Here is a 21,664-nt window from a genome sequence, read left to right on the forward strand (position 1 = left end):
ATCCAACAGTATTTTCCAAACCCAAATAATACTCTGTTAAAAATGCTAGTTATCGATGCCTAATCTCCAGGACGCTAAATTTATAAAAATCTTCTTCAACTGATAGTTGAGCCACAGATCAACCAAATATTTGACTTAAAATGCTAGTTATCTTGCAAACAAACATACTACTACTGCTCCTTACAACTGAAAAAAGCACCCTATTAAAAAATTAGCCTATCCCTCCCATTCCCCTTTCTTGTCCCCCCACCCATTCCAACCCTTAAAGAATCTTTTTTTGTGATTCATATTTGGCAATACTTAATGTCTCTATACAGATTAGGATCTTCAACCCATAGTCAGGCTCTTCGTTGATTAAAAGCAGTCACAAAAGTAGAGAGAAGTGACTATAACAAAAATCCATGGATACCATGTACACCACCTTGGCGTGCAATGCACAAAGCTATAAAAACTGAACGTAATTTTGTGGAATAAGTCCTCTCTTGCCATTTAGTGTGCCTTCTAGCCATCCTGGTTCTCTGGAAAATTGCACTGCAAAAGAAAAGGAAAAAGATTACTGCATCTTTTTATGCTTGAATTAGTACTTTTAGCTTTAACTCCATGACACCAGGCAAAGCATCCATAAAAACATCCAGTCTTTGGCAATGACCAGTTTAAGAATCTGGCTAGGAAAGGTGAAGAGGATGATTAACTTAACTTAAATACTTGCATAATATAGGTGCTTGAACTATCTTCTGCAAAGTATACATGGTGAAATAGCTTTTAGGTGCCGGAGACTTCAGTAAAGAAACAGTTAATGGAACTTAGGGTGGGTTTATAAAATAGAAAATCTAGACGCCTTTGGGAAAAAGTTAGAATTCAAATCAAACAGTGGGAAACAATTTCAGTAGCTGGGGGCAAAGCAAGACCAAAAACTTGTCTTGAGCAGAGGTGATGAATCTGGAAGCTCAGAGCCACAGGAAAATGGCACAGGACCTTACTCTGCATGAAAAGTAAGCGTGTAAAGGATTATAGGGGAAATAGAAACAAGCCAGGTCTCCCTCCAAGTTCTCATCTCTTCACAGAGTAGAGCTGCTATTGAAAGAGACCAATGGACAAAATCTGAATCATTCTTCTGGTTAAATCCTCTCTCTCAAATTCAAATACATAGCGCTATTCACAAAACATGAAGGAAAGGCTTGAATGATACGCCTTGTTCCTTATTGCCATCCTAAGTGTTTACCGCTGCTGATCCCAAAGTTTTTGCAAGAGTATCTGTGAATTTAAAGTAAGAAAAAATTCAGCTCAGACTCTAAATGCCCCACAAGTTATTCTGTGAGCAACAGAACTAATGAAATCTGGCTTCCTATATATATTTTGACCAGATTTGACAGGAAGTTGAAAAAGAAGCATAAGCCTCATTTCTTTGGAAAACAGACTAAAAAGTCCTCAAGTTCCCCTATCAAATTTCTTTAAAGAATATCATACAGGTACCCGCTTACCTATGTAACTGTAAAATCCCACACTTTTAGCAACCTATGATATTCTCTACCATATTAATTTATCCTCACAGTGCTTCTGAAACAGACATTATTTAGCGAAGAGATCAGACAAATGCCGAAACATGCTGCCAGCCATGTCAGTGCTGTATTTAAAACACATTAACACATTGGGGAATGTGCTATTTGTAGCCTTCTACAAATCAGGGAAATAACACTTAAGAGAGAGCAACATGTTAAGTCTCACTTTCAAAAGCATTGTAAGCTTCTAAATTTGAGCACTTAAAACATACTCTCCCCTAGTTTTTTCCTTGTGTCCTATTATTGTCAGACAGCAAAGCTAGCAGCTGTGCCGAGAAACCATGGTTTAAACAACAGCTACACCTCCAAGGAATCCAGAAAACAAAACTGCTTTCAAATGATACTGATGGTTTAGATCCAGATCAAAAGTGTGGGCTTATATTTATAATGAATATGTTTGACAGAAAGATTCCAAAGGAAAAAAATACATAGAAAATTACCTTTTAGGATCTCTGCGCACACAGTAACTTACATTACTATTAGTAATTAGCAGGCCCTCCTCTCCCTTTGTCATTTTTATTCCACAGTTACAGAGTACACATGCATTTGAAACTGCATCGCTGACACCACCACAAACCTCCCTCCAGAAGCTCCACCGCAGCGGCTGTAATTCTACCCTTTCCAGCAAATACGCCAGCAGCTCTAGCGGGCAGCCAAACCTCTCCCTGAAGTCTCCCATGCCTACGGAGCACATCTGTATTACAGGAAACAAACTCCAAAAAATGACAGATTAGGAAGAAAAACAACTAGAAAAACTGGAAGTAGGAAATTTCTACTTGTCCTCTGGAGCGCAACCTCAATTTACATTAGAGAGAGGATAAATATTACTGGCATGTGAATGTCTCTAAATCAAAGGCCTGTTTAAAATGAGGGTAGCCCTCATCTGACGAGATCACACTGAAATTTAAATTTACTTAAAATTTACCCGGGGAGGAAATGCTCAAACTATGCTGAATCACTTGGCTCAACACAACAGCAAATTACAAAAGAAATATTTTCTGAACAAGTCTGATAACATAATCCTGAACTCTGCAAACAGCAGCACGTTCAGAGATAATGCAATATGGCCGAGCAATTGGACTTGAGTGACAAATACCATTTTCACCCCAGAAGACCAGACATGGACGGTACAACTGAGCTCTGTGCTTGGGAAATTAAATATCGTACATGTACGTAACACAGCTCAGGGCCTCGTTGTTTGTTAGTGGAAGTTTCTTGTAGACTCTATGAAGACTGAAGAAAGAATTAGCGCTCAGATTACACGTCAGATCACCATTTCTAGAGATCAGTCTTTTTTTAAAAAACACACCAAGCAGTAATTCTTAATATTCAGCAGCAGTGGCGACTGTCACGTTGGGTAAGACTTCTGCCCCCATTCAAATCACCTTGCGCAAGAAGGGTTAAGACACCCACGTACATCACTGACGACTTCTGTAGGCAAATCATATTAATGAGGAAGCTGTCCAAATGTAAAGCTGCTTAGTGTACAACAGCATTCATTTAACATAAAAATCACTTTACCTTACAAAAGATATTTTGCTATCGTGCACGGCTCTTCTTAAACCCAGGACACAGGCTAGTTCTGAAAAAATACCCTGCTCCAGAGAAGATGTTCCGTAGTGTCCCCTTTCTGTCATTTCTTCTCCATCAACGACAATTACAGTTCTTAGCACTTTCTCAGGCCTGCCTCATTTAAAAATACCTTGCTGCAGAAACTACACATTTGGCCTTAAAACTACAACTCATTATTGGACCAATCATCCCATATGACTGAGTCTTATGTTGGCTAGGCACAGGAGGGGAAAATACTTGTAGTATAAAAGATACAGAGCAGAGAATTAAAAATTAAATATTTTCAGCACGGTTTAGCAAGTGTATAGCAAGACTGCACAACCAGACCAACCAAAGAACCACCACCAAAAGCCATCGCCTCTTAGGACAGTGGAAATAGCAGCAAAGTTGAGAGCCCAGAGTGGGACGGCGGCTTCCTCAATACCTGCTGCAAGGCCATTTCAGCAGCCTCACTCCAGTGGAGGCAAAGTGTAGAGGAGGAGGATGGCTGACCATCAGTGTGACGGCAAGTGCTGCAGAACAATCACCCCAACTCAAATGGGCAAACAAAATCAACAGACTTTCAACTTGCAATGAGATCTCTAAGTAAAAGCTTTTCTGATTTCATCTAATCAAGAAACACAATAGGTCAACTTGGCGTTTGCAGCATTTCTTCTTACTTTTCTGTATTCTCCATAGGAAATAGCTTCAATATTGCCAATGTTATGGTCATCTAACTGCAAATACATAGAATTTGCAAGCAGCTCTTCCCAGAGACCCAATGCTATAAGCAGACCTTGCTCTGCTTTGGCAGCTCAAAAGTTTCACGGGTCTGGACTACAAATGAGAGCAAGACTCATTTCCACAGTGGTATTAGTTCATTGCCTAGGTGCCACTAACTTTAGCAGGACTGAATCAGACGCTGATTCACACTGACTTCCACACCTTTGTGGAAACTAGCTGTTTTGGGAGGACACAGAAACGGGGGAGGAAATCTAACATGCATGGTGCCTGGCACAAGAGGGCCTCCCTTTCTGATGGACTACTTTGCCAAACAAAGTAATGACCCCAACAAGCTATATAAATGAGGATTGCATTTTGTGGGCAACAGAAATCTCACTGCTAAAACCACTACAACACCAGAATACAATTCCATAGAATTCAATCACGCTGGCCAATTTTTCACCAAGAAATTAAATTAAAGCAACAAAATGTGCTTGCAAGCCCTCTGTGTTTAGAAATCCCTATGGGTTTTTGAAACAGTCCCTATGGGTAAAGTTGACCACAGAAATACACAAACATTTAGCATGCTTAGAGTTAGCGTGGAATTTGAAATTTAAAAACTTGCTGTTTCCCTTAAGTGTGGTGTGAGAAGCAGAATTATCTTGTGGACAGGACACAGGGCTAGGAGTCAAGGAGCCTTCTTCCTGACTTTGCTAGAGATTTACTGTGTGATCAGAAATAAAACGGTCTGCCTATAAGAGCTCAGGCCTGTGAACAAAAGCAAGCACACTGATAACACCATGACAAATTAGTGAAGGTGGAATTCAGCTTGCAGAGTGAGACCTCCTGCGCTGGGTTTGTGTGGCGGGGTTTGGTAGCCAGGGAGGGGCTACAGGGGTGGCTCCTGTCAGAAGCTGCTAGAAGCTTCCCTGGCTCCAACTTGGACCTGCCTCTGGCCAAGGCCAAGCCAGTCAGCGACAGTGGTAGTGCCTCTGTGATAGCGTATTTAAGAAAGGAAAAAGACTGCTGGGGGAAAAAAAAAAAAAAGGAGCTGCAGCAGAGAGAGGAGTGGAATGTGAGAGAAACAACCATGCAGACACCGAGGTCAGTGAAGAAGGAGAGGGAGGAGGTGCGCTGGAGTAGAGATTCCCCTGCAGCCCCTGGTGAGACGGCAGGCTGTCCCCCTGCAGCCCAGGGAGGTTAACGGCAGAGCAGAGATTCCCCTGCAGCCCATGGAGGACCCCACGGTGGAGCAGGTGGCTGGGCCTGGAAAAGGCTGTGACTCTGTGGGAAAGCCCACGCTGGAGCAGTTCATGGAGGGCTGCAGCGCGTGGAAAGGACTGGCATTGGAGAAGCTCATGGAGGGCTGTCCCCCGTGAGAGGAACCCCACTCTGGAGCAGGGGAAGAGTATGAGGAGTCCTCCCTCAGAGGAGGAAGAAGCGGCAGAAACAACGTGTGATGAACTGACCGCAACCCCCATTCCCCGTCCCCTGTGCCGCTGGCAGGGAGGAGGTAGAGGAATCGGGAGCAAAGCCGAGCCCGGGAAGAAGGGAGGCATGGGGGAAGGCGTGTTTTTTGAGATATGGTTCTATTCCTCATTATCCTACTCTGATTTGATTGGTAACAAATTAAATTGATTTATTTTTCCCCAAGTCGAGTCTGTTTTGCCTGTGACCATAATTGGCGAGTGATCCCTCCCTGTCCTCGTCTCGACTCACGAGCCTTTCGTTGTATTTTCTCCTCCCCATCCCACCGGCAGGGAGGAGTGAGCAAGCGGCCGCGTGACGCTTTGTTGCCGGCTGGGCCTAAACCACGACACTTCCCTATATAGAAGTGTCTAAGCTCCTCTTACAGCTGGTGGAGATCTAGTCAATACAATGAATAGAGAGAGCGCCCAAAGAATAATTTGGCTCACTCTAAAACAGAGGCAAGTGGTTAGTCAGCTGAGTTGCTGCCGAGTTCCCTGTGCTGTAACTTGGTGACCCGTGTGTAGGCATTGAGACTTGGGGTCTTTCCCCTGAGTTGATTCCCATCCCACCTGACAGCTGAACATCTCTGACAGTCCCGCACACACACCAACTACAAGGTAAAACGCATCAGTTTAAACACCTTCCATTTTAACATTTCTCTTTCGGAAATGTTCCCCTGCTTCCACAACACTGTTGGCAGGAGCAAAGTGAGACTGGTTAAGGTCAAACTACCTTCAGTGACTTTTTAAAACTTCTAGCAAAGTCAGTAGGAATTTGGTAGCGCTCATCTGGTACTTTTTATTGGTGAAGTAACTTTCAGCAGCAGTTTGAGGTAACTACCTCCAAATGGCATGGAGGTATCTGAAAAGGACAACATCTGTCCACAGCCTGTACACTCAGTTTCTCCAGATGTAAAATGGAGATAATTAACGCACATGAATGTTTCCAAGTGCTTTGAAATCCACAGATGAAAGGTGCACAAAGAAGTAGCTTTATCCTCATTTTTGCCTCAACAAAAGAATTATTTGCACATATAGTGCAATATAGTATTTTGGGAGTACTATTTCTCTTTGATGTAAATCCTTCATTTGTCAGTCCCATAAAGACAGACAGTCCAGAAGCCACAGCATGAGTAAGAGGGAAGAGAGTGCCTTGGAGTCAAAACCAGGGACATTAACTAAGGCTGGCACTTTGTTACAGTAGGAAAGATAGAGGGGGATGACAACGGCTGTGTGAACATGGCTTTTTGTGTTCCTTCTATGCTTGGTAGGGATGATGGGTGCCACACCTTTCCTGAGGAAAATTACTATAACAAAACACCTTCTCAGTTTTCCTCATATTTTCTCTCCCCTAAAACCTGATTTTAAAAATTGTAAAAAGCCTCGATGAGAGCTATCTTGACAAGTTTTCAGGAAGCCTTCCTGCTAGCAATACTGCCAAGGAATTTTGTTGTGTAAACACCATTTACCCTATCTAAAACACTTCTCCCTAGTGAAATTCCCATTTACTGACTTCTAAGCAGTCTCTTTCAAGAACCAGAAATTTAATAACACTTGGCTCCAAGGCTGGCAAGGTTTCAATGCCAGGAAGTCGTGATTATTCTTTCCATGATTATTGGGAATATCTGCTTCAACAACAACAACAACAACAAAAATATACAGCCAGCATATGTCTCTCACAATCTCAGATCATACTCTGCTTCTTCCCATATGTGCCCTTATCCAGCTGCAAACTCTTCAAGCTTTGCCTCTAACCACTTGAATTATATTGTTATGTGCTGTCAATAATATAGCCTGTAACAACTGGGAAATAAAAATATTGGCACAGCCTAAGGTAAATTGAATTGAAAATTAAAAAAAAAAAAATCCAGTGGATATTGTTCAGATTACATTATTCATTTTCTTACACAATTCAATTAAATAGAAAACTTTGCCTTTTCTTTTTAACTTACCAGATGGCACCTTAGCGTTTATATTCTATGACACTTTAATGGAAAGACTGTGGGATTCAGGGTAGCACAACGTAGATGCAATACTGAAAACATCTGAATATGCAAATGTTCAGATTCTATACAGATTCCTATTAGGTGTGTAAAGGTTAATTTAAAATATTAGTAAATCTAACCTTCACAGTCTGAGACACAAGCAGATATTTTTTTCCCCATTTGGAAGCAGGAAATGGAGACAGGAGCAAAGGTGAAACTCTTACCTTCTTGCACCAATATTACATTTAGCAGCTATGACAGGTGCAAGACTGTACTTCACTAAATGCCGTCATCCTGTCTCAGGCTAGAGCAGCCAGAAAGATTCATCCAGGATAATAACAGGTAAGAAAGAACTGCTGCAGAACATCTATGGACCAAGAGAGACAAAACAGAAGAACAGGGAAGGGAAACAAAAAAGAGAAGGAAACAAAGCAGAAAAGAGAGGGAAGAGAAAGGAAAAAAACACAACAAACAAACAGTGAGAGGTGAAAGAGACAGCATTAGAAAAGTGAGACAGGCAGGGTGGAGAAAGGAGAGATGGATAAAACCTTCACTAATGGAAGCAGCACTTTTTAGTAGACATTAATTTAAGAGTTACTTTAATGGTTGATACTAGCTGTATGTCAACTTGATTGATGCATTGTCACTTTGATAGTTAGGGGTTATTGGTAGAGCTGCAGAATTGATGTATTATTACTTTAATTCTTCATTTGGGGGCTTTATTAGGGCATATGGGAATTTAAATTGAGTAACTAAAGAACCTGAATTGATTCACTGGAATCTGATCCCAGCATAGACACAAGGGTGCCTAGCGCAAAAAGAAAAGGCCTATGTGAAGGCATTTCAGAGGTTTCAAATATGGAGACTGGTCTGCACTTTTAATGAGAATATCCTTCTATACTGACAGAGCCATCCATGACATAACCAATTGGGAACCATTATGGAATGACCATTAAGTTATTACATACGTCCAGTTACTGCCTTATTACTTGCATGCTCTCCTCCTTTTTTCTGCCAATCCACAGCCTACGTTAGGCTGAAAGCCCTGCAGGGCACGGACAATGCCTATAAAATAACCAGGATACAGTGGAATAAATCAAAACAAATGTATTTAAGGAAATGTGATCTTTCCCATTGGAAATCTGCAATTAGGTTTTCAAAATGCAATCCACGTAACCTTCTCCCAAGCTTCCAACCTTATTTGTATGATGATATGGAAAAAGAGTCTTACAGTTGAAACACTTCTCCGCAGCTGCCAAAGAGTCAAATTCCGTACTTGTTCTCAGATAATTCAACACTCTAGTTGAAAAACTCAACTGAGGCTGTAACGCACCAAAACCATGGTAGCTTTGCCATAACTTCTAGCGATCCCTTTGCACAAGAAAAGAATCTTAACATTGCTCTCACACAAATGCGCGACACAGAAGCAACTGCTTCTTGAAAGACTTTCTTATCCCATGCCAACACAACAGGTGGGCAACCCTTGCTGTTCTGCGTCAGAAATGCCTCTCTTCTATGCATCAGATCTTTTCCCCCATGCGCTAGATTTTTTTTTCCTGTACACAGTTTTATGTCTGCTGAAGATCCCTATCAGTCATGTTTTAAAAAACTTAAATTAAAATAACTGGTGTTAGAGACTTTTAAAAGAGCAATCATTTAGCTAATTCATCTTTAAAAGGTTTCCCACCTAACTTGATTCAGACGTGACTTGCCTGCAAGGCAGCTCTAATAGGAAACATCAAGTATGATGTTGTAAAGTGGGTGCTAGTAGGGAGGAAACTAGTGGGGACCGCAGACCACCTTACACTGCAAAAAAAGCAGAACTGAAGTCTGGACCAAGCTTACTATTTACTTGTTTGGGAGGAGGCAGAGGACAGGAATGTCCTATGCTCTGTCTGCTTTAAAATAAGCATCACAAAGAAGGGGAAGGAGATGTCTATGTGTGATTATTTTGTTGTTGTTGTTATACATGCTAAAAAAAAAAAAAAAAGATTCTGCTGAGCTTCCCATTTGTTTCAGCTTGTTAAACAAATTAGGAACGTTCTGCTGGGGCTGGGGAGGACAGGACGAAAGGATTTTCATTTATGAGAAAAACTTTCCCACACACACTTTTGATCCAGTGCTAACAGAGCTAACAGGGTGCATTTTGGGAAATATAAGACATATTTAGTTAGCTTTTTAATGCCTGCAGGTTGATGTTTTCCAGCTGTTTTAGACTGTGTAGTTTTCTCTTTTTCCTGCTGGATGTAAACTGGGAATTTGGAATACTCCTCTTTTATTGGATATCCAACCAAAGATTCTCACATGTGGTATTTGAATGACTGGGCAGTACATCCCCTAAGTGCGTTTGGTCATGCAGAATTAAATACCACTTTCCCTCTGGAAAGCACATATCAGATTTCTGACCTGGTAGCAAGCTAAAAGCTGACAATGGATGAGAAGAAAACAGGCATCACTGCAGAATTCCCAGATTCTTTAGAGGCCAGTATGCCTCTTACTACCCCCCGCCTCTAGACAGACTGAAAGACTGAAATACTGGTCTCAGTACTCACAAGGTTATTAGGGATGTAATTCTCAGATCACTTTGAATCCCCCGGTCTGCACAAAACTTGGAGGAAGATTTGGCCAAACTTAAGAGTCTCCTGGTTTTCAGTATGAATGTAATTTTTTATCAGGGTCTTGTAACAAACAATGGTCTTACCGTGCTGCTGCTATGAATGAATTTCTGCTTAGAATTATTATTAAATTGCGTTCAAGTAAGAAGAATTGCTGAATTTGTCCAGGCCCTGTTGAGCCGTTCCATACCATCTCTTTCTTATAATAGGCATTTCCTTGCAATAGGAAGAAACTATGCTCTAATGTCATCTTCTGCATCGTCAGAGTTTGTATTACAGTAGTCATTGGCATAAGGTTTAAAAACTAAAACCGTTCCTATCAGTTTGAAGGCCCTGTGCAGTTGCTGAAGCGTAGAGCCACAGGAATCACCTTCTGGATGTTCATATGTAACACTACATTTGGGTCCATAGAAATCTTTAAACACAGGCCTTCATTCTGCACCTCAGTGAATATTCCTTTTTCTACAAGTACATACACACACTAAGGCACTCCTTGATCCAAAAAGTAAACACTCCCTTTTCTCTCCAGTGATCACTTGATTTACGTGGAGCTCTGCTTGCTTGAAAATCCTTAAACAGATTTTTTTTTTTTCTTTAAATGAAAGCCCGTATGTTATTTTACAACGATAGTTCACATTTAAAAAAATACAGTTTCATAGGCCAAGATGTTTTTCTCTATTGCTGAATAACCTTTTTTGGTACTGCAACACATTTAAATGCTGCTGAAAAATTAGACCAATTGAAAGTGTCTACTCACCAGAAATCAAAGGCATTGCCTCACAGTGCTAAGTATATGCTAAGTAGCTTCTGCGTACCAGAAATCTTCTACGTCACCAACTGCGTGCCATCAGCAACGTTGGCAGAATAGCAGTTAGGCTTGTATTTTTATCCACAGCCATTTTAGCAGTTTTGTCAATTTGTTTTTCATTGCTTTATATTTACTCAAGCAGTACTTACCATCTTCAAAAATTGCTCCTATCTGAAATGATAATTCAGAGCTATGTTCTGCTTCACATGGATAAACTGCTCTTGCTTTTCGGTGGGCAATGCTGAAAAATGAAATTATGAATTATAGTAATTTTTTACTATTATGAAGACACTCTCTCAACCATTCTCTCTCCATTCTCCTTTGGAGATGACTAAAACTTTAAACACAATCTCACATGCATCATTACAGGCTTATAATTCATACACACAAATGCCAAAGCTGAAGCTTCACAGCTTACTGTTGGCATTTCTGAATATTATACTGCCAACTTTAAGCACACTTATTTTTATGATAGTTAAACTCAACTTTCAACTACAGTTAAAATTTTGCCAAGTGCTAATCAGCAATGAAATCAATAGTAGGCAAAGCATACTATACTTAATTTATAGACTAATCATTATTATAACTTCTGAAACATTTCTTCATGAATCTTGCAATTCAGCTTTTCACTATCACCGTACAGAATTCGCTTTTTATATTTGTTTAAAATACGACATTACTAGACTACTGAAGATGCTGTTTTGTCCTAAACGCAGTAAGATTTCTACCATTTCGGGCAGTCTTTTAGAGGTGTTCTCAGGATGCTCAGTAATAAGCCATCAATCTGAATTTGTCCAAAGTACTCATTTCTCCAAGTACCATAAGCAGAGATCTTGGAATATATAAGTATTTTTGGCATGTCTTATTTAATCACGCCTTTGCGAACTGACAGTTTGCTGCTGCCCAATGATGCTTTGTATAGACACAGCACCCACAACATTAAATCATCTTTTGTTGAGCCCAGGCAACAACTACACATAAAACATTGGGAAAGATTCTCCCTGCCCCAAGGAACTTGCAGTCAGACTGACAATGCAGTTCTGGTGCAAAATGCGACCAGTAACGAGAAATGGAATTTTGTTACCAAGCATTGGAAAGAATTTATGAATATACCCAACTACTTTAATTAGAAAAGCAAATATTATGAAACTTGAAGGAAAAAGCCAAGATGGTGAAGACCTTCAAAGAAAAAAGTGAAAATACTTCAAAAGATGGACAACATGGAAGGAAGCAGAAACAGGATGGAAGGAAGCAGAAACAGGATGGAAGGAAAGCAGGCCAAAAGAGTGAAAGAAAAGAATGAAACTGCAGAGACAGGTAAAGACAAGGGAAAGTCTTTCAGAGGCAACAAGGCTAGGTAGAGAAACTTATATTTGACAGGGGTGGCTATGGAAAAAAAAGAATCTGTGTTTTAAAAGACACTGTAAGAGAATCACTGCAATAGAGAGCTAGCTCAATCTGAGTGCCTTCTACAAGGAAAGTGTTCAAAGGAAAAATAAGACAAAGTAGACAGTTATTTTATTCTGTCAAAATCGCTAAGGTTCAATTTCTTGATTTGAGATAATCACTCACATACTGCAGAAGACATGAATTAGCTATTTTTAAAAAGATACAGAAAAAAGGAGGCAAATAAATAACCAGCAAAAGTTGAGTGTACATCATACCTTTCCACTGCTCTGTCACTGCCAATGGCAGGGTTAGGGAACAAGAAAGCGGATGGTGCAGTATTTGTGGCAGCTGGGTTAGCAGACGGAGTATTCATCCACGAGACCATCGATGGGCGGCTTTGACCAGGACTAAGAGGAAATATATTCAAGGCAGAATTAAGAAGGTGAATCAAATTTCTTTTCATACCAAAATGTTTGAATCTTTATAACTAGCTAACTAGTTAGATCCTCAAAGTCAAAACCAATAATAATGTCAAGCTGATTTTGGAGACATGGCCATCGTATGATTCTGCACTTCCTCCTTGGAAGTATTTCTCCTTAGGATGCCCTACATCCTAAGCTAAGACGAATTACCTGAGATGTATGACATAACCAATAAAAAGACAAAATTCCACATCCCTCATCTAATAAAGACAGATACAATGAAACTGCATATAGCAGGCTATTATTTGAGCTGCCACTTTGCCTTTACAAGTTTTGATGAATCTATTTAAAAATCTCAGTGCTGTACTAAGGCATGTATGACTGGGAAGATTTCAAAAGAGGCTGCAGCTATTACAACATTGGGATCACGATGCTGGCTCTGGACTGAGATCTCATTCGCATAACTGCATAGATACTGCCTCAGTGGCTGCCCTGACAAACACACTGTTCAAGTATGTATTATATTAATGGCTGAACACATAGTTGCCACAAGAGGAGAAGAAATAGCAGCCAAAGTTAAAACTTTTATTAGTCATTGAAAAACATACAAAGTCCTCCCCAACATAAAGGATGTTCCTAATTTTACACCTTAAAGAACTAAAGCGTTCCAGCACTGGAAGGCTTTCTTTCACTGCATGGACAAAACAACAAATAGTCCAAACATTTAATGTCAGCATATCTTTGGAACAAAGATACGGACTTCAAGCAGTTTCTAAGCAGAAACAGAATTAAAATCATTCGCACACAGCTTTCACACAGGAATCATCACTCAGAAGTACAGACTTCACAGTACAGCATTTATCAGTTTGTCTTATTCCAAGATTAACCTCTTAGATAGCATAAATCTGCAAAGTACCACCAAAATCTAGGAATCTAGTCAAGAAGGTTTTTGTGGGGGTGTAAATGCACACCTAATCAAGGTGGATTGACCAAAAGCAAAAAAGGGATCAACAATCACCCCAGTTATAATTGTAAATGAATAAAAGAAAGCAGGAAACCTAACTTATATAGCTGATTTTAATCATCTTGTGCACTGGGGTATTTAATTTCTAGAAGAAAGGATCACTACTGTTGGTTTGCATAACATGGTTTACAACCAAATTCAACTTTTACAAACTGATTTTCCTAGCCAATATATCTCATAGTCATTCTAGTAATTACATAGTTAAGCAGACATTTATTTTTATTATTAATTTTTAAATTTAGTACATTATAAAATGGTGAATGACACATTCCTTATTTAACAAGACAATAGTTTTTCCTTTGGATCTGTGTCAAGCAGCATTTGGATGAAAACTGGAATTCACAGTGTATGAAAACAGCATTCTACAGTTAATTCCACTAATAAAAATGAAACTTAAATGTGCTGGAATCATAACCAGAAGGGTTTATCAAAACATGCTCTGCTTTTAAAACTATCAGATTTACCAAATAAAGGAAGGAATCGTATGTAGTAAACTGAATGAAAAGCTGGATTGTGCTGACTAGAAACATATTTCGTGCTTAACTTTGGGAAGAGGACATCTAGTCTGCTTCACCACTTCTGAATCTTCCACTACACAATTATTTACATCTTCCAATAATTACATACCTTTGAAGACCAGCACCTACATAATTTTGGGTTTTACTTTTACTTAAGCTTGTCCTCTTCCTCCCATTTTTATGTAAACATTGAAAAATTTTCCTCAGGTAAGACAAAAACCTTCAGCTAAAAGTGACTTCATTCGGAGAAGAAAAAGAAAAACTGAGCACCAGCATTTGTATTATTTTCTCTAAATACTGAGGATAAAAAATTTCTCAATGGTACTGTAAAGTTTATAAAGTTTGCTAGAAAGTAGATTATTTCGCCCCCATTCCGCACATAATGTATACGTGCAGAATTTTAACTCAGTAACAAAAGGTGAAACTAAGACAAAAGTTTTTCAAAAGTGTATTTAAAAAAGTATCCTACTTGCATAGACTAAACTACTATAGTTAAAATAATCCTGATAGTTAAAGAAAAAAAACATTTTCCTTGTGCTCTCATTTATTCAATTCAAATCAATTCCTACATTAAGATTGGTGTCAGGCTCATTTCTGAAACCTGTAAAACTACAGAAAATAGAAAAATAATATTCCAAGTATATTGCCAGAAGAGTATTAAAATGTCTCTACTGCAAACTAATCACCATTCAAGAATATTCTACGAAGAGGTCTTCTCTAGTGCATACCTCAGATGTGTGCTGTTTGGTTTTCAAGAAGTCAATAATAAAATCTTCCATTTGTTAAATGTTTCATTGAAACATGCATTATATTAATCTATGCAACTTACTTGATCAGCTCTAGAACAACACACACCGCCCGTGTGTAAGACACGGGATTAAGGATTTCAAAACAATACTCAGAACAGAGAAGACACAAAAGATACCCTCTGACCCAGGAAAGCAACGGTCATTCATAAGAATACTTGGAATAAATACCAGATGGTTTCTTGCTGAGACTTGGAGAGGAAACAAAAAGAAAAAAAGAGGAAAGGTGTGCAAATAAAGGAATAGAAGATGAAATAAAATGTTCAGATCCACGTCATGGCATGCCTTTTTCTCAAGTTACAGAGACTCAACAAGAAGGGTAATCTATCAACTAGTAAGACTACACTGCCCTTTACCAGGCAGCATTATATAAAAGCATGTAAAACTGGCAGGTTTTCTACGAATTCTGAGCCACTCCAACAGTTCTAATGGAAAAACGCTCCAGAAGTGCAGGTACGTGGAGCGCTGGGCTGTTCTCTCCCCCACTTTTTGATGAATTCCCTTAATACATTTCAGCTGTAGCAAAAGCACTGCAGCACGGCTCCTGAATTTGCCTGTCACTTTCAGCTCCTGGTTACCGAGCAAAAGATCATGCTCTAGGATCCAGCGGGGGGGGGGGGGGGGAACAAAAAAACATTTTTCAATAGCAATAGCTTCACCATGTTAAGAAAAAAAAAATAGCTTGAAATATTAAGCACAATCTAGAATTTCAGGGGTTTTTTTATTTACTGTACTTGGCTATCTCAGGAACCACTTAATTTTATTATTAAAACAGAAGGTTTTACTCAATAGGAAAAATCAGTTCCAATGTTGTTGTGTGTAAGCAATAAACTGCTGGATTTTTTTTTTCTTGAAAAGATTCCTGTGATAGCAAACTTACCTTGCTATAAAGCTTTGCACACCTTGTTTATCAAGATGATGATATATTAGAAAGTATTGCATATCTTATCATATAAGCATTTCAACTTTAAGAAAGTATGTTGAAGAAATCCTTTCTCCTAACGGCTAAAACGCAGTCAATGCATTTCCTGGGGGGGGGGGGAAGCCTGACATAACCATCTCTCTTTGAGAAAAAAATGCTATTTTCTGGCATAGTGAACGTTGGGAGAAGGGAGCAAAGGGAAATGGCCTTACTGAAAATAAGCTAGAGATTTTGTACTGATATTCAGAAACAAACTCCTGAAAACAAGATTTTATTGGATGTTTATCTGGCTGGTTCCTAAGGTAACACAGCTAAAGAGCAGCCTCTTATCTTGAGAGCGAGGAAGAGATTCTGTGAAAAGAATCTACACTGCAACTCTTGAGAAAAAAAGGGTTGTTTCATAGACGACTTTCACAGCCCCATGGCTGTCGTATCACAGTGTCTGGCTGACAAACTCAATGAAAGTGTTCTTAAAAGGTTTCGTTATAAGATGACACAGTATATCAAAAGGTGTCGGCTATTTCTGATTCGATATGCAATCCAATACTCTCCACCACCTCCAATACTCTCCACCACATCTTCTCGCATGTTAAAACCTCTATGCTTTGGTGAGGCTGAGGAGCAGAAAAATACATGGACAAAATTCTACAAATTGTCATAGTTGCAGCAAAGCTGGAGACAGGACAGAATTTCCTCATCCATGTTCCCTCTGAAAAGAAACTCCACTCCCAAAATTTAAAGTATGTAACATGCACACAACATTCCTGAACCCTCATTTACACAAAACACATCAGCCAGCACTGAAATAGAGGTTTTGTTAAACTTGGATTGTGAAGTCTCAGTGAAGCAGCTAACACATTAGTGAAATGATCTTTCACGCCAGTCTGGTAAGTCTGAAGCTAACGTCTACAGCAGCTGTCCTAAGTTAAAGATTTTTTAAATGATAATTCAGACAAAGCAAAAATGAAGTATGTATATCTATAAGCTTATAACACACTGCTGTTCCTTTTAGAAAAAAATGAGGGGGCTGTGTTCCCTGGAATCATGCAAAGAAAAAAAGAGAAAAGAAAAAGAGGAGGAAAAAAAAAAAAAGAAACTTCAGCTCATCACAATGGTTGCATCCACATCTCTCCCTGCTCTGAGCACACATACCACTTACCCTGTGCTCACACAGCCCTGCTGCTGTCAAGCCCAGCTGCCTAGCCCACTGGAAGACAAGGAGATGGCAAAGTCTATTTTGTATAAACCACATGACTAAGTTATATCATGCCTGTTTCAAAGGAGCTGCAAAATGAGGGCTATTGCTCTGCTTGCATAACAAAAGGGTACAAAAAGAAGTGCCTGCTCCGCTAAACCTGCTCTCAAACTGCTGAGTCACTGAAGAGGTGGCAGGTGAAAGAAAAACAAACTGCAAAATAAGCACAATGAGCGAAGAGCACTGCTACATACCTGTACTGTGCCTTCTGCAGCTGTTAAAGCATCTTCTTTTAAGATGATGACATTAGATATTATAAAAAGTTTTCAAGACACTGAAACTGAAGTCACTCATCATTTATGTAAAATTGCAAATTCACATCACTGCCAGAAAGTACAAAAAGAAACTATTCGAATTTTAAGGAGACTATAGATGCAGTCTACTGATGTAGATATAACAAGGCTGATGGGAATTCATTCAGCAGTCAAACAAAATTAATAACTACCTCCAAGGCTTCTGTTATGTGCAGAACACCACTATTTCTGCCCTCCCTTGCCATCTGATGGCTCTTTTAGCATCAGTTTTCTCACTGGGTATTTGAACAGCCTGAGATTTCACAAAGAACAAGTAGCTTCTTCCCAGTCTGGTCACAAAGACCCTGAAAGCACTCAGGATGCTGCGCAGCACGGCTCTCATCACCACTTTGAAAGCCTCTGTAGATATTAAAAACCTAAAAACGATGCCCATAGTGTAGCACGTATACACCACTGAGCTGGGTAACAGAATATTTTAGTGTCAGGAGAACCTATAAAGAAAAACTGCAAAAGAAATGAAAGAAAGACTGGATTATTTCCTCTGCCACTGGTCCCTTGCATATTCCTGAAAAGCCATTTACATTGGTGCTTCTATTTCTCCTCTGGGTTTTGAGTATCTTCAGTATTTGAACTGTCAGGACTGTATCTTACATGCTCCTACAGCAGCATCCAAGGCGGGATTCAGTTTGAAAACTATGAATCTTACTATTCTGAGCCCCAAAATGTAACTGCTTTAACAAGCCATGCACTCTCACTCATATACATGCTCAGTGAAGAGGTTTGAGGGACAGGATGCTTTCCATCCCCTCCAACTGCAAAATCCCAAAGCCTGCACGGAGCACAGGTGAGTCTGTAAGCTCTGTAGATAAGCCCTGGCATAGGGCATTGTACTGTAAGCACAAACAGATCTCATGACAACAATGGGCCGCTTACAGTAACAAATCTGTCCTTATCAGAAAAAGATCCTCAGAAAGATTAATTACAACACATACCGAGTCCAGGGAATACCAAGTGTTCAGCTTTTTTGGTTCATTTCAAGGTCAAGTGAACGCAGACATATGGCAGTCCACAGTGGTTTAGGACATGTCTCGTAATCCACCTTTCAACGAATCAGTCATCACGATAAGGGAAACCTACACTAATCCATCGGAAGTGAGCTGCCATTATAGCCAGCACTCCAGGAAAGGCTGAGTAAGACAGACCTCATATCAATAAATGGTTCTGGCCCACTGGGAAGTCAGTGAAGAGCTTGATGAACGCCACCATCCTGGTTACTGAAGGTCAAGACGAGCGAAACTAGTCCTTACTCTGAAATTCTGGAATTACTGCAGGTAGCCTAAGTTTGTGAATTAAGACAATTTAATATCCTCAAGACCAGTATTAGGCATGATCTCCTTTCCTTCTAAGAGAATAGGAAGTAGCTGCCTTATGACCCCTTCTGCTAGGATTAGAGGAAACAGGCTCTACAGCTGCAGGGAAGGACCTCTTGTCAAAGCAGCACCCCAGAAAAAAGAACGGTTAGTGATGTGAGCATGCAGACACGTACGAGACCAGACATGGGAGCAAGAGAGTCTGATACCTAACCTAGACGTGAAAAGGTAACACCTCAGTCAGAAGAGTCATAGGAGGTGCAGAAATTGGAAGGAGATGGAAGTAGGGCATGCCTGAGCCTTACACAGATTCAGAGAATCAAAATGCATTGGGAACTGAGTGTGCGCAGTCCCTACAACCAAAACAGAGTAAGTAATGTTTTCTCTGAAGAAACTCTGTTGCAGGACCTGGAACTTCAGACGGATTCAAATACAAGGTCCTATGGTTTAAGACACGATATGCTTCTATTTCTCAAAGAGGAGACATCAGTTACCATAATTACCTGTTTTGGCATACAGTAGGTTAGTTATAAATGTTAAAAAGCCCAAAACTATGCTCAAAAGTAATAGTTTCTAATACATAATAAAACAGGATTGGGAAAAAAGTATTTTAATAGTACCTAAACAATATAAAACAGGCTGAAGACTGAAAACAATTTTGATATAGGTAACCAAAGCCATGTAGTAAAGTCTATAACCAAACTACAACAGCCGCAAAAAAAGTTCCCCTCGCCCTTTTTTAATTGAATTATATCACTTCATATCTGATATTGCATCTTTTGCACTATCACCTACTTCACGACAAGAGGACATTAATGAAAAAATTTGTTGTCTTTTACAGACTCTAACACTGTACCTTTACTTGTTTAGATATATTTATTAGACAGATTTATATACCTAGTTTAGCTATCACTGTATCTAATATTGTTTGCATGTGTAAAGCTATAATATAATAGGGTAAAAGTCAAACCATGTATCACTGGCTTTCAACTGCATGTAAAAGGGAAGATCAACTATTGTTCCATAGTTCAATTGCACTTTAAGAGCTATTCATAACTGCTTCTAATACATATCTCCAAAACCAAGACCATCACTATTATCAAAACAGCTTGGGGACTAGCTTAGAAAAGCTAGTCAGCTGCTTAGTATCAGAAATCCTGAACTCCTTTTTGGAAACTACATATTTTGAATTATTAAAAGTTTGAGTTTCATACACCATAGGAATAAAAATCTGAGTGATTAAAGTGCGTATTTTTCAATGCCAATCAGGAAGGCAGAAAGTAATGTCAGGGTCACATCCTCCAGCAAAGAGCTATCAAGCCTCTTGCAAAAAAGATGTGGCAGATTTATTTACTTTTTGGGCAAATGCAATAGGAAAACCAGAAGCTGTGTAGGACAGAGAAATTAAGCCAAAGGATGAGTTTCACTACATTACATGCTTCACACTAATATCCTGTGTGTAGTCTTCTGCGCCGTGATGTGACGCTATAAGGTATTTCACAGAAACATTGCATAACTCTGTGTGGCTCAACTATGAGCTGGATAAAGGGAACTAATTAAGCTGGTTTACGGTCTTCACCAAAAAAGAGTTAGAAACAAATACCACCACCCCACAAACCAGATCCACATGCACTAACTGGGGAAGTGAGAAAGAGGATCAAGTAGCAACATCAATATCTTAAGCAAAAATCACCAAACAGTTTGCAACACCACTATAAAGCTCACACTGCATTAGGTGCATCCTTACACAGAAGTTCAGGCTTCCTCCACTTTTAAAGCAGACACAGTACTAAGTATTCACACAGGGAGCGTACAGCGTCTTATATGCTATAAACTCACACTATAGCTTACTGAGCACCCACTTTCCTTTATAGGCAAATCCTAAGTAATTCATTCCCGACCTTTTATTCTTGTTAAGCCCTGTCCTCTCCTACTGCCTTTTTTTTTTTCCCTCCTCCATGAAATTTGGGAATAAATTCAAATTTCCCTCTTACTACTACTACTGCGGGCTATTGGCCACATGTTTGTATTTTTGTCCTCCTGCTCCCCTCGCTCTTGGTTTGATGGCTCAATTTTGTATGTCAACTCATTTTATTTCCTGAATTTCCAGCATGGTGTTTTTCGTTAGTCACCCTTCCCCTTTCTACTCTATGTCTTCCCCTCATCTATTGTCAGCAGATTCCTGGTGCTTCTGGTGACACCTTTATATGAATACTTTTCCTTACCAACACTGCCAACTGCCTGTTGCCACAGAATCTGCAGGGAGCAGCAACCTGCAGCAGCTTCCAGAACAGAAGAAATAGCAAAAATATTACTAGGAAAGAAGGAGAGAGGAAGAAAACACAAATTCATTCACCATGAGAGATTAGCAATAATCCTTCCTCAGATCAACCAGGGTTTGAAGCAGCTCTGAAGGAAGAAGCAAAGGGTGGATTGTGGGTTCTGAACTCCCCAGGTAATTTGCAATTGTAGGGTAGACAACAGTTTGGGGGAAACTGATGGCTATAGATAAAAGATGGTTGGAAGTTTGCTTGGTGTCCTGGTTTCAGCTGGGATAGAGTTAATTTTCTTCATAGTAGCTGGTATAGTGCTGTGTTTTGGATTTAGGATGAGAATAATGTTGATAATACAGAGATGGTTTCATTATTGCTGAGCAGTGCTTGCACAGAGCCAAGGCCTTTTCTGCTTCTCACACCACCCCACCAGCGAGTAGGCTGGGGGTGCACAAGAAGCTGGGAGGGGACACAGCTGGGACAGCTGACCCCAACTGACCAAAGGGATATTCCATACCATATGATGTCATGCTCAGGATATAAAGCTGGGGGAAGGAGGAGGTGGGGGGACACATTCGGAGTGCTGGCATTTGTCTTCCCAAGTAACCATTACGCATGACGGAGCCCTGCTTTTCTGGAGATGGCTGAACACCTGCCTGCCCATGAGAAGCAGTGAATGAATTCCTTGTTTTGCTTTGCTTGCACACACGGCTTTTGCTTT

The 21,664-nt window shown here is 39.9% G+C and overlaps 1 protein-coding gene across 2 annotated transcripts in view; it reads right to left on the reverse strand.

Annotated features, from left to right (window-relative positions):
- Nucleotides 1-261: 261 nt before the first annotated feature.
- Nucleotides 262-21,664, reverse strand: part of ARHGAP10 (Rho GTPase activating protein 10) — a 154,512-nt gene continuing 133,109 nt past the window's right edge. For both annotated transcript variants that reach the window (XM_050895609.1, XM_050895608.1), the window contains 3 exons: nucleotides 12,375-12,506; nucleotides 10,860-10,951; nucleotides 262-531 (listed from right to left, as the gene is read on the reverse strand). In XM_050895609.1, coding sequence (XP_050751566.1) covers nucleotides 443-531; nucleotides 10,860-10,951; nucleotides 12,375-12,506 — 313 coding nt within the window. In that variant the 3' untranslated portion in view covers nucleotides 262-442. The remainder of the gene's footprint in view (nucleotides 532-10,859; nucleotides 10,952-12,374; nucleotides 12,507-21,664) is intronic.

The sequence above is a fragment of the Gymnogyps californianus genome, chromosome 4, assembly GCF_018139145.2.
Source record: "Gymnogyps californianus isolate 813 chromosome 4, ASM1813914v2, whole genome shotgun sequence".
NCBI classification, from domain to species: Eukaryota; Metazoa; Chordata; class Aves; order Accipitriformes; family Cathartidae; genus Gymnogyps; species Gymnogyps californianus.